Source organism: Hyposmocoma kahamanoa, unplaced genomic scaffold, assembly GCF_003589595.1.
Source record: "Hyposmocoma kahamanoa isolate Upper Pololo Valley unplaced genomic scaffold, ASM358959v1 62, whole genome shotgun sequence".
Classification (NCBI taxonomy): Eukaryota; Metazoa; Arthropoda; class Insecta; order Lepidoptera; family Cosmopterigidae; genus Hyposmocoma; species Hyposmocoma kahamanoa.
This window is the reverse complement of record NW_020653850.1, coordinates 7,761,725-7,774,997: the sequence shown is the minus strand read 5'-3', so window position 1 is coordinate 7,774,997 and position 13,273 is coordinate 7,761,725. Positions and strand designations below refer to the sequence as shown.

The window sequence follows — 13,273 nt, the reverse complement described above, 5'->3', positions numbered from 1 at the left end:
GGCACATGAGACTTGTCAACTTATGTCTCAGGGTGACATAAGCGTGCGTGGTGGCGTGTAGCTTACCATGAGGCGCACGACTTATTCGTCCCGACATGTGATATTATAAAAAAAATACTGCCTCCCGGTTTTGAAGGGTAACTAGCGGTGCTAGTAAAATTACAGTTTCAGGGTGACGGGCGCAGTGGCAGTACCTCTCTGATCTTTGCGATTTAAAGCTCTAAACAGTGTAGGTACAACAACTGCCATGGACAGGAGTGTCGCTTACCACCAGGTTTACAACTTGTTCGTCATTATTAGGATGTTAAATATAAATTGTGAACTGGCAGGTGCTAGCAGCTTGGCTGGCAGCAAGATACAGACACCGGTATGCGATCTCTACATTATATAAACAAAGTTAATTTAAATAACTAAGAAAAGCTATCAAGTGTTATACGACGGTCCCTTCAAACAAAGGAACGAAGATGGTAACGGTCACAGTAGGTAATACTGTAAACACTACCAATCGGACAACATTGTATCGCCACTATTTACACTTGTTTATATGTCATAAGCTAGTCGTTTCCGACTCAACTAATCTGGTATTGCCAGTTTGCTATTTGCCCTGAGTTATTTTTTATTTAATTGTAGAGGTTCCAAAATCTCGTCAATACAAAAAAACTCGTGTTCTATATCTTAAGAAATTAGCACGAAAAATTTAGTCAACTTGGTTTACAACTTTTTGATACTCTGATCCAAGTTACTATCAAGTAATAGATGATAAAATCTACTTAGTGATAATTTCCATCTCAAAATCGATTCTGGTTTTATAAAGTAATAAAATATAATATAAAATAATTAGTTATTTTTAATCTCTGCTCAATAACATGTGACAATTTGTTTTAACGCACGTTAAACAATTTAAGCACGCATTTAAGCACGTAAAAGCTAATGAATACGATAATTACAATATTTATTGAAACTGGTGATGGTCAAACTTTTGTTTGACGTCATGTAACTTAGTAATATGTCATTATCAAGGCCTGCCCCGGGAAGTAAAAGCGCTTCCTAGTTGCAAAAAAACCTTGATTTGCAGTGGTAGCAGACATAATTTTTGTACTTTCAATGTGCCGTCATAATTTCAATATTCCTTAATTATTAATATAAAGATCGAACACAAACAATTCCTTCGATCAGGCTGGATTCAAATCAATGACTTCAGCGATGTTTGTATTAATAATTATAACAAACAACGGATTTATTTCACAAAAATATAATTGTATATCATGGTAATAAAACATCGTGATATTATATTCTGTAATCTGTGGTGATATTCAGTAAACATAATGTTACAATTATTAAAATGACATCTCTAATCACCCGCTGGTAGCTGGAAAGAGTGAATAAAATCTAAACCTGAATAAATGTGAATAAAATAAAACCTGGCTGTGTGAATAAAATCTTTCTTATATTTCTCATAGATGGCGCGCAAAAAGTCGTTAAAACCAAAAACAAAGAGCTGCAACAAGCAAATAGAAAATTTCGTAAGGTCTGCTGGTCATTCCGTGGCTCAGGCGGTAGAACGTCAGCCACGGTATGTTGAAGGCGCTGGTTCGAATCCAGCCGAATCGAAGGAATTTTTTCTTAGTATCCTATCTTTGTATTAATAATTATTAAGTAATTTCACAAAACATAATTGAATATTATGGTAGCAAAACACCGTGATATCCAATAAACTTAATATTAAAACATCCCTTTTTAACAAAATCGACCTGAGGTTTCGTGAGATTTGCGTGAATTATTTACATTTTTGAGTTTGAAATTTATATTTGCATGGATTTCAGTACACTTTTATTATTTTACATAAATTCAGAAAGAGTAAATAAATATTGCCATTTCTCAAATTAAAATATAATTGGCGGTCTATACCTTTTTATCTGAATCATCTGATGGTATTGCGACTTTAGTCTACACCAGCTGTGCATCGATCGTGGAAGAATGTTTACAAACTTTTTGTAAATATCACGAAACACCTTTTATTACATCAAAGTAATGCGTAGCAAAATACTGCTTCCACCGGTTTGACATTGTGATTACTATTGCGCAGCCAGCGGTAACTGTATTTTAAAAAAATTCTACCATTTTAGACTGAAATATCTACGTCACTATTTTCCAGCTGTATTTGCTCAGACACGCGATAAAGAGAATGCTCCAAACATGTAACGTGTTTTAATTGTAGTAAAGTAATATTACTTACTTACTGCTCAATAACATGTGACAATTTGTTTTAACGCACGTTAAAACAAAATATTTCCAGACAATGTGCGTATTACGAGTTGAGTAATTATTTATTTATTAACCACCTAGCGTCTTTCGTGCAATAAAAGAAATAAAATACATAAAGTAAATTACGATCAGAAGCAGACCTAATTATAACAATAACAGTCCGTTGTATCGTCCGACAATATCAAGTCTGTAATTTGAATTATTATCATTTATATAAAATAATACACGTTCTGCAGTGGACGTCTTTAGGCTGAAATTCATTCATTGATTCGCAGGTTCGTTTTGTCGTAAAGGAAAAAACATGTTTCGATTTATCGTACTCACAATAATTGTAATTTATAAAATGAGACCTAAATGTTATATGTTAAAAGAAAATGACAACAATTTTTTTGGACTTCACGTTTCGTACACAGCAGTTGTAAATCAGTGTTAAAATTCTTTTTATTACTAAGGAACATTACGATAAAAATTTTATGGTTGTTAGTTTCTTTTATCACATAGGTTACATTTCATAAATCATAATTACCGTAGCTATGTACCACATAATTGCAATTTAGGTATAGAGTAACTAATATTAATAACTTGGTTACAAATCGATTAGGTAGAAATATGAAAATTTCACGACTACGTAACAAATTATGCATTTCACATTAGGATTGTTTGACTAGCAACTAGTATAAGCGCCCAGATACAAGCGCGGCCGCCGTGTGACGACCGCCCAGTTACCACGCTTTCACGTACATTGATGACGAATCTGAATTCTGTTTACTAGGTAGCAATATTTAAATTCCTCGGAATAATATAACAGCACGGTCGCCGCCCGAGCGCCCGGGAGGCTCATTTAAGTTAAAACGAAAAATCTAAATAAATATAGCTTATTTAGCCACGACAATTAGATGCAAGCGCTCGCTGCGCGGCGGCCACGCGGCCTCCGCGCGGCGTGAGCGCGATGAAATTTATAGCTATGTGGGTATACATAACTAATTGTAATTATAATTTGTTGCAGACAACCAGTGGCCATGTGGCGCCCATCAATTCATTGCTGGCTGGTTCCTACCTTCTCTGTGGCCCCTTCGTTTCCGCTTTAGCGAACAAGTAAGTATACGGGGTGTCTAAGAAATCGACGCTAAAACTCTAAAGCCTATTCTGTATTTCAAAACGAACAATTTTTTTTAGAAAATTTCGTATAGAGTCGACATTTATTATCATTTAATAAAGCGACATCTCTTGTCAGCCACTGGAACCTGTTAAGTACCTACCTGAGTGAAGAAAAATTTTCAAAGTTTTCTCTCAGATGGCATTACGACAAAATTAAAACTAAACACAAAAATCTGCAGCAAGCGTGATGGAATGGAGATGGAAGGAATATTTCTTTGAGTTTGTCGTTCATGTAATATATATGTTTGCTAGTTTCGATATCTACGCTCTTCACCTTCGAGTATGGCCACTAAGTCCTTCTCTAATAATTCTAATAATTTCTAATAATTTTTTCTTCAGGTATGGATTCAGAGTAGTGACCATCATGGGCAGTTTTATATCAGCTGCTGCTTTCGCTGTGTCTTACTTCGCAACAAGCGTTGAATACCTGTATCTGGTATATGGAATCATTGGAGGTAGGTTTTTGAGTAAATCTAATCTTAACTATGTACTTGTGCTAGCATACGCATATTGTATATCTTTATTTCTCTAGCTATCGTACACAGTAGTACAAGTCAAGTTCAAGTACAAGGCACAGGCAAACTAAGCTACAAATTAATATTTGCACCTTTACAAATGCCCACTATCTCGTTGACCGACGTATTTACATTTACTACGAAATTTTAATTACTTGAGTAAATTAAAATTTCTGATAATTAAAATTTGTGGTTATAAAAACACGTAAAGTAGCTAGCGACAGCCGACAAACATGACTTTCACACAAAAAGTTATTTTATTACACTAATTATTATTCATCAAACATGTAACTACACCATTTACGGAAATTGTCCACCAGTTCTGCCGTCTCGCACATTTGAGTTCAAACAATTTTATTCTCAATAATATTAGCAATTGGCTAATGATTGCCTGAAGGGATATAAAGTTGTTGTCCACTCAGATTTTTAACGCGAATTTATGTAGACTATTTCCTTCACAAATTTACATAAAAACTTTACGATGTCTTTTGCTATAACTTATAGCTAAAGGCATAGATAGATGGATATGGAGGATATTTCAAGGACGTTTTTATAATGACTGTACATTTTTTTTCATGCACCAAAATGTAATTATAAAACAAAGTCTGAATAAGTCTATTAGTTTTCGGGCAATTAAAATTTCACGGTGTATAAAAGCGAGAAGAGGCAAAAAGTTCCATTTTTTAGAAAGCACTGAACTTTTAAAACCGGTGCTATTAGTACGATTAAATCAATGGTATAATACTGTATAATGATGGTGATCCAGAGAGTTTGAAAATTGGGTATTACAATTACGTCGAAATTACTTTGGTTTTTATTTTTCTGCAAGGTATCGGTTTCGGCATGATCTATATGCCGGCTGTGCTGACCGTGGGCTTCTACTTTGAGAAATGGCGCGCGTTGGCTACTGGACTGGCTCTCTGCGGATCCGGAGTAGGAACCTTTGCCATGGCACCTATCACTGAGAGGCTTAACGAGAGTATTGAATGGAGAGGCACTATGCTCGTTACTGCAGGTTTGTCACCTATTGATAATCTTTCGCTACTCAAAGTAGGTATAACATCAGCTGTCTGAATGCAAATGTAATAAACACTTTCCTTCCCAGGTCTGTCGCTGATTTGCGCACTCTTTGGAGCACTCTTCAGACCGATCAAACCAGTACGCGTGACCTTAGCGGATCAATCGGAAGATAACGCTGCCAAGCGTCATGAGGAAGCAGTTGAAAAACTAAACTCCATGCTAAAGCTGCAGAACAAACTTGACTCCGGTATCTCCATGCCACCAGAAATGAGATTTACAAACAAAGTAAGTCCTCACACCTGGATGGGAGTCGCCAACAACACACGCTATCCGACTGCTGAAGAAGTCTTCCGTGGAAGCAATTCACATCTTAGCAGAAGATCATCGGCTACTGCAGGCACTATGAAGCCCCTTGGAAACAAACCACTATTCATCGCAGTGCCTGTGGCTGAAAAAGATGAACAAGAAGATTCCAACAGTCAAGTCGATAATATGGAACCCTTGATTGTGCCTGGAATTAAAATGGTAGCTAGAGAGGCAAGGTCTGGTAGATCGCAAGCTGATTTAGCTCGCCCACTATACCGTGACGATATCTTCTTCGGTGCTAGCTTAACGCGTCTGCCTCAATACACGTCTCGAACGTCCTTAGGTTACCACTTAGCTGTTACACATGTACCGACTCAGGAAGATGCACAAGAGGAACGATCAGGAAGATGCAAACTTTGCCCCGAAGCCGTGAGAAGAATTCTAGCAACTATGTTGGATGTAAGCCTTTTCAAATCTCCGACATTTAACATTCTAGCGATCAGCGGATTCTTTACGATGTTAGGCTTCTTCGTGCCGTACATGTATCTAACAGAACGGGCACAAATCAACGGAATGGATAAGGACACTGCAGTTTTCCTGGTTTCTGCTATTGGAATTGCTAATATTGTTGGACGTATTGCTTGTGGTGTACTGTCATCGATGCCGCAAGTGTCACCATTGTGGCTTAATAATATCGCTATAACTGCTGGAGGAATCGCAACTATGGTCAGCGGTATTTGCTACAACGAAGTTTTCCAGTTTGGATATTGCACTATCTTTGGGCTTGCTGTCGGTAAGTAGACTTGTCAGTATGATAGAATTTATCTATGTCGTTGAAATTAGTTGTTGAAATGATTTTTTTTATACAGCCTGTTTCGCGTCTCTACGGTCAATCTTGGTGGTGGAGTACTTGGGTTTGGAGCAACTGACCAATTGCTTTGGACTGTTCCTACTGTTCCAAGGTGTTGGTGCACTTCTAGGCGCTCCCATTGCCGGTAAGTTATAATACAAAGTGGAAGTTACAAATAGGTCTTCTTACTACTCCAACCAGTCCTTCTACGTTTACATTCTCATATATTCAGTTAGTTCTAACGCTTAAGGTACAGGTTACTTACTCTACAAAAATATTACAAATGCCTTACTGTACTTAGTTCACTACTGGATTCCAATTAAGTAAGTAATAAGCAACGTCGTTGGTTTTATCAGTAGGAGTCCTCGTTAACTATTACTAATTAACACATTCATGCATAATCTTCGGCGCCAGGATATTTCTATACCTTGCCTAGAGATGGCGCCGCGCCAAATACGAGTAGGTATGTGTCCGCACGTAGTGAACAATGACCTATGTACCTACATCACTGCAAATACGTTGTTTGTATAGTTATAAATAGACGACCTCGGTGGCCCAACGGTTTATACTGCACTACTACTGCACTGGATGAGGAGATCCCGAGTTCGATTCCTGGACCAATGTGGAAAAACAAGTTTTCTGAATTTTCTTCAGGTCTGGGTGTTCTACGGAAGTGCCCCAGAATGAATTCCGTTGATCTGGTTGGGTAGTACAGGGAATTCTCTAGTTTATGACCGGCAATTGGTGTGGTTGTCTGGCTCATTATTGTTATTATTATAAATAAATTAATTTACTTTCTAAACATAACGATAACGACCAAAGATTCGCACGAAGCGTTACGCTTCCACATTTATTTGGCGAACGGCTATGGGGTGGAATTTCCTGCCCGCAGACTTATTTCCTGAACTTGGACCTTTTCAAGGCGAGAGTGAATAGGCATTATTTAGGTGTGCATGCTCCTTCCTCGACCTCATAATCACTTTCCATCAGGTGTGATGGAAGTCAAATGCGCACTTACATTTTTATAAAAAATAAAAAAAATCTCTACACAATTATACCTACCTACTCAAGTATTATACGTTTTCTTTCAGGTGCCCTAAAAGACTTTACTGGTAGTTACGACATATCCTTCTACGTTTCTGGCGCATTCCTTCTCCTCTCTGCTGTAATGTGCTACCCTATACCCTGCATCAGTCGGTGGGAGAAGTCGCGCAACAAACTGAACTCTAACCAAAAAGTCTGAATACCGTCTACCAGACATATGGACTAGTTCATGTACAAGACACTAGGTACCTACTACCCGACTATTCGGTTTGAAATAGACTGGTGCTAAATTCTCAATATAAATAGTTATTTAGCACTTTGAGAGCAGTTTTAACAATCGTATTTATTCTTTATTGATAAAGGCGAATAGTATATAAAAAAACTGAAGAGTTGATTAGTTAGATCATAGAGGTGAATACGTACAAATACCTATAGATGATGTAGTTAGCAGCATATTACATACAATAGTATATTTTTATAAACTGCTTTCGATAAGTAAAACAAATATGAAAATTACTGTCAGTGTGGGAACATTTTGCTTCCACTTTTAAGTATAGAATCTCGAGATAATCAAATAATTTTACATAATTCAAAATGTTTATATAATGTACTTGTGAAATAAATTTGCGTGAATTGTGTATTATAGGTAATAAACCATGATCTGGACAATGTCTCGAATTATAATATCACTCTTACAAAATAAAAACATTCCCTGCAATCTTTGACAAAACTGCTAAGGAAAAATATCGCGGAAGACTCCGCCGAAGTCGAAATAATGCATTTATACTATATAGGTTTAGAAAAAGTACAAAGATTCGAGATGTAAAAAATTGAGCAGTTTTGTTAAAGTCCCACACCCGACCTAATAAACGACCTGAAGCCAAAATGTACTTTAGTTGTAGCAGAAAATTATTACTTAGAATGTACCTAACTTCATTTTAAAAGTGGTGCATAAATATAAGACTCGATTTTAAATAAGGTAGTGCATACATTGACTGTCAATGTACGAGATGAGTGACTTTTCACATTGTAATCGTTAGGTTTAGTTAATTGTACATTAATTATATTTGTGCCTTAACATACGAAGTGACTTAAGACAAATGTTTAACAAATCGTGATCATTTTAGAGTGTATGTCATTGTACAAGTGTGTTATTCTCCTTTTATTTAAGGAGGAAAATTCCAAATACCCTTTATATTTTATTGTGTAGTTTTATTTGTAGGCTTAGTATAAGGTGCGGTATAATTTTATAATATTTTTGGTGTTGTAATTAGGTATTTTTATTATAACTCCGATGTTAAAATTCAAAAAAACTCTTCGGTGGTTTTGGGTATGAGAGCTGGTTGCTCTTATCTTATCTTTTTTTTAATGATTTACTCTAAGTACTTACATACTACAAATAGCTTCAAGTCCAAGGACTTCGAAACATTTTCAGTATGAATCTATAGTCTATTTAATATCTTAAGAGTCGCTGAGAAAATATTTTTAATTTTTATAAACATAAAAGTGATGGACGTTACTTCAAATTATGAACTAATGTAAAATTTGGAGCATCCCTAAACTAAAACAGTGTAAGAAACCTCTATTTATTCGTAATTTATAGTAAGAACTACTGTGGCTGTGGTTACTATAGCGTACTATTTTTAATGTTTATAAATAAGAAATCATAGTCATCAGTCTTTTGGGTTGCAAAACTCTAATCTTTGTTTCAATCAATTCGTATTTCTATATCAACTTCGATGCCTCATTCAAATTCTGAAACTTTTATTAGGATTTGATAGAAATTATTTCCATTTTCTTTGCTTTTCTTCGAATTACTTATTTTCAATGTTTCTTATTTCTAATTTTTAATCATAATTACTTATACCTACTTTTTATTTTCGTAACTGTTGTCTTTTTTGTTTTCTAATTTAGAATTTTAGTGCAAAAATATATTCTCATAATAATTTAGATGATACATTAAACGATTCTGGTCATTTTTTAATTAATATATTTTTGTTGGTTTGTATATTAAATGCAAGTTTTTTTGATACATCTGTTGATATAGACATATAGAGAAAAAGATTGTATTTACTTGTGTAGTTTTAATTTTGATGCCTTTAGACAGTGTGTTTGAAAGTGACTATGATTTTTTGTGCGTGTGGATGCCACAGTGCCATAATTAATGTTAAATTGTTTGCATGTTTATAGTTAGGGCCTAGTGACCCCATTCTGGTACTCGCGTATGTTCCTATACCTTTACAAGACGTGGTGTGACTAAAATTAGCCTATATTTTGATATCACATTTTACTATAATACTAATAACATATCAATAGGTTTTAGGTCGTATCTAAAATCTCTAAGTTTCCTTTTCCTATAAATTGGGAAAAAGAAATTTTTATTTTCGCTGTTTCTATGTAGAAATAGAATACAATGTGCTCATAACATTTTACTGTAGTAATGTTTTAAAAATGCAGGCGGCCTTCCCTAGCATATGTTTTAGGATATTTTCCTAAGTGCAGCATATTTGTAATAATAAAAACATTTTTGTTGACTTATTCTTGCGTTTTGATGACTACTTTCCTACAAGTTTTTTTAAAATGTTTAAGTTTGGTTTTTGCGTAGTAGTATTTTTTTTGTGCAGCCTACAGTGCCAAACACTGTAGAGAAGCTTTGTCATTGAACAGGAATGGCATAAGAATGCTAACTAGAGCCGTAACAGGGCATTGTGGCTTAAACAAGCACATGTCAAATATTGGGCAGAGAGAGAATACAAATTCTGCCACAAGACGGATGAAACTCCTGTTCATCTACTCACCCAATGCTGACTCACCCTGATGGGCGTACGAAGGTCCATACTGGGATGCCACATGCCACAACCAGAGGACATTAAATCTGTTGGAGCCAGGAAAGTCGAGTGCGTTAATTTAAATCACCTGAATTAGTTCACCTAGGTGCATTAAGTACCCTTTTAGTAAACTTAAATCACCTGGGTGCATTACTCAGAACACTCATCATACTGTAACCTATTTATACGGCCCACTGCTGAGTACAGTCTCCTCTCATGCAAGGGTTTAGGCCATACCTCGCCATACTAGTCAAACGCGGGTTGGGGACGTCATTGATTGTGAACCTTCTTTGACATGCAGGTTTCATCACGAAATTTTTCATCACCGTATCTGTACCACGTAACGAGCTGAATCCTGGCGTCCTTAAATATCGTAGTGAATACAGTTTACTTTTATGTTTATCTAATGCACCCAGGTGATTTAAGTTTCTTTCCTTGGCTCTGCGCTGTAGTTGGTGGTGATCACAATAGATCAGTCAATGGTCGTAGTGATGAGGGGATGCATAGGCCCTGAATGAAGCCAGCCTAATAATAATTGGTTTAAATTCTAACTCAAATAATATTTATTTCATAAGTAAGCGAATTACACTTGAAATCGTCACATTGCTTAAAATTCTACTATTCATTCGTAAAGCAGATTCCCTCAGAAGAATGAGTAAGAAACTAGTATGTCTAGTACGACACGGCGTAACTTGCGCGTGAGCGACATAATGCGCGAGATACTGCTATTCTCGCATACATAATAGCAATTTCTCGCACGTCTCCAGGTTGCTTCTTTGTAAATTAATATTTGTATATCATTTACAGTATTTATTTCAAATATTAATTAAGTATTACACAACATCACATACGTTGTTCTGATCCCAAATTAAGTAGCTAAAGCACTTGTGTTAAGGAAATCTGAAACAACGTCAGTACCACAAACACCCAAAACCCCGAGACAATATAGAAAAGTTAGTTACTACACTGACCCGGCCGGGTCCTCAGAAATGGCGACACCATGAAAACAGATGTACAAGTCGTAATATGATAGCAAGACAACTTGTAAGAGCCAAAAGGGTGACTACCATGGATTTTTGGACCTTATAACACCTTTTAGTTTCAGGATCCTAGCGTCATTTCAACTCGAATTATTTTAAACAAAAAGAATTTTATTGCCCGTTTGTAAGGATAAATAGAAACTTGAAGGATGTCAACACTCTTGGAGCGTATCTACTATCGAAACCAGTTTATTTCATATTCGTTCTTAGATTTATAAAAAAATGTTCTACTACTATGCTATTACATATTTATATCACTTTCTAGGTTTATTATCGTTATCTCTAATAATTCGACTGAAGGATTTTTGTCCATGTTCATGAAACAATTTGTTAAAAATCTATACAAATTTATGTATGGGTGTTTATAGCAATAAAACAAATATTTTGGTGCAATGAAGATGTTATATTTGCATTTTATATACAATTTTTAGAACCTACGAGTTGGAGTTGGGTCCACGACGGCGGCCGAATGTCTGGACAACGTTGACGAATCTGAAACATGATACAAAGATACAGTAATTCATTTAGCAATTTAAGTTGTCTGGTATAATTCTAACAGGATTTATGATTGTTGCCATCGTGTGATAGACATAAATATTTTGACATTGAAAAGAGAATCTATTACATTAAATTCCGTTCATGACCATCTAGAGAAGATCTAGAAGACATCATAAGGAAAACTGGTAACCTATCACAAACTCGAAATTTTTTTTGTCCCAAATCAAGTTTGTTCGAATTTTCACTACACCGAAAACCGAATTGTAACGAAACAGTTGTTCTTTCAGAATATGTGAAATGTTTATCGCAAAGACACGATTAGGTACGGATAGGTTAGGTTAAGTTAGGTTTAAAAGAAAAATCATTTTCCTCTCAAAATTACTTTCGAGGTTATGAAATTTAAACCAAACGTTATTTCTGGAAAATGTCGTTTGTCAAATGTCATTTCGGCCTACTGATAGGTAACCAGAAAACTGTCTTTTGAATCTGTACCTGACAAATCAGTATGTAAGCTATAACGTAAGGAGCTCACAAACAAACGAATCAATGTCTAGTGACAAGCTTTTTGATAAATGTTCGAGGATCTTCCATTTATTACTATCACTTATTCACAGTAATTGTTTAGGGCGGAAAACGGGATTAAATCCTGTTCAGATCTGTCGTAGCGTTGGAAGCTGGTTTATTACCAGTTGTATATTTAGAAATGGTAATCTTGCAGAAGAGAATCTTCGGAAGCGTGCCGAAGCATTCATTGGCCGCCGAGTCATTCTGGAGGCTGCCGCTTCGGTATTCCTAAGCTTGCCGCACCTTTATTTTAGTAGCTATGATCATTGTAATTGAAATTTTAACTATAACGTCATAACATTAAGGTATATTTGTGACTCAAAAATTCCCTGTCGTGCCGTTTTGTCTGAAGGCGTCGGGGCTTTGGATAAGAATAGATTAAATCGTCCCGTGCAACTGCCTTAAAATGTTTTTATGTATGTGCGTTTCAAGCAGTGTTGGGCAAAATTTAATTGTTCTGGCAATTAAAGATTGACAATTGATTAATTGTCAATTGCGAAACAGCAATTAACGATTGATCAATTGTTAGTTGCGAGAACCGCAATTAACAATTAATCAATTGTTAATTGCGGTTCTCGCAACTAACAATTGATCAATCGTTAATCGCAAATATCTACAATTAACAATTAATCAATTTTCAATCTTTTCAATGTTTTTGATTAACAATTAACAATTAAAACTGACAATTATGATAAATTTATAATAAAAGAGCATATGTGGGTGAGTTAGGGCGTTGGTTGTGGGGGCCTGTTGGGGGCCTGCTGGGGGCAGGTTAGGGGGCCGATTGGGGGCCCCAGTTGGGAACCCCACTTGGGGCCCCGGTTGAGGGCTCCGGTTGGGGGCCCCGGTTGGGGGCCCCGGTTGGGGGCCCCGGTTGAAGGCCCCGGTTGGGGGCCCGCTAGGGGGCCCCGGTTGGGGGCCCCAGTTGGGGGCCCCGGTTGGTGGTCCCGGTTGGGGGCCCCGGTTGGGGGCCCCGGTTGAAGGCCCCGGTTGAAGGCCCCGGTTGGGGGCCCGCTAGGGGGCCCCGGTTGGGAACCCCGCTTGGGAGCCCCGGTTGGGAACCCCGCTTGGGGCCCCGGTTGAGGGCTCCAGTTGGTGGCCCCGGTTGGGGATCCCGGTTGGGGGCCCCGGTTGAAGGCCCCGGTTGGGGGCCCGGTCGGGGGCCCGCTTGGGGGCCCCGGTTGG

At 37.0% G+C, this 13,273-nt stretch overlaps 1 protein-coding gene across 2 annotated transcripts in view; it reads left to right on the top strand.

Moving 5' to 3' along the window:
- LOC113229546 (monocarboxylate transporter 14) overlaps nt 1-9,621 on the top strand; it is a 52,297-nt gene extending 42,676 nt beyond the window's left edge. For both annotated transcript variants that reach the window (XM_026463178.1, XM_026463179.1), the window contains exons 4-9: nt 3,272-3,360; nt 3,763-3,878; nt 4,768-4,953; nt 5,044-6,057; nt 6,134-6,259; nt 7,206-9,621. In XM_026463178.1, the coding sequence (XP_026318963.1) occupies nt 3,272-3,360; nt 3,763-3,878; nt 4,768-4,953; nt 5,044-6,057; nt 6,134-6,259; nt 7,206-7,357 (1,683 nt within the window). In that variant the 3' untranslated portion in view covers nt 7,358-9,621. The remainder of the gene's footprint in view (nt 1-3,271; nt 3,361-3,762; nt 3,879-4,767; nt 4,954-5,043; nt 6,058-6,133; nt 6,260-7,205) is intronic.
- Nucleotides 9,622-13,273: the final 3,652 nt, after the last annotated feature.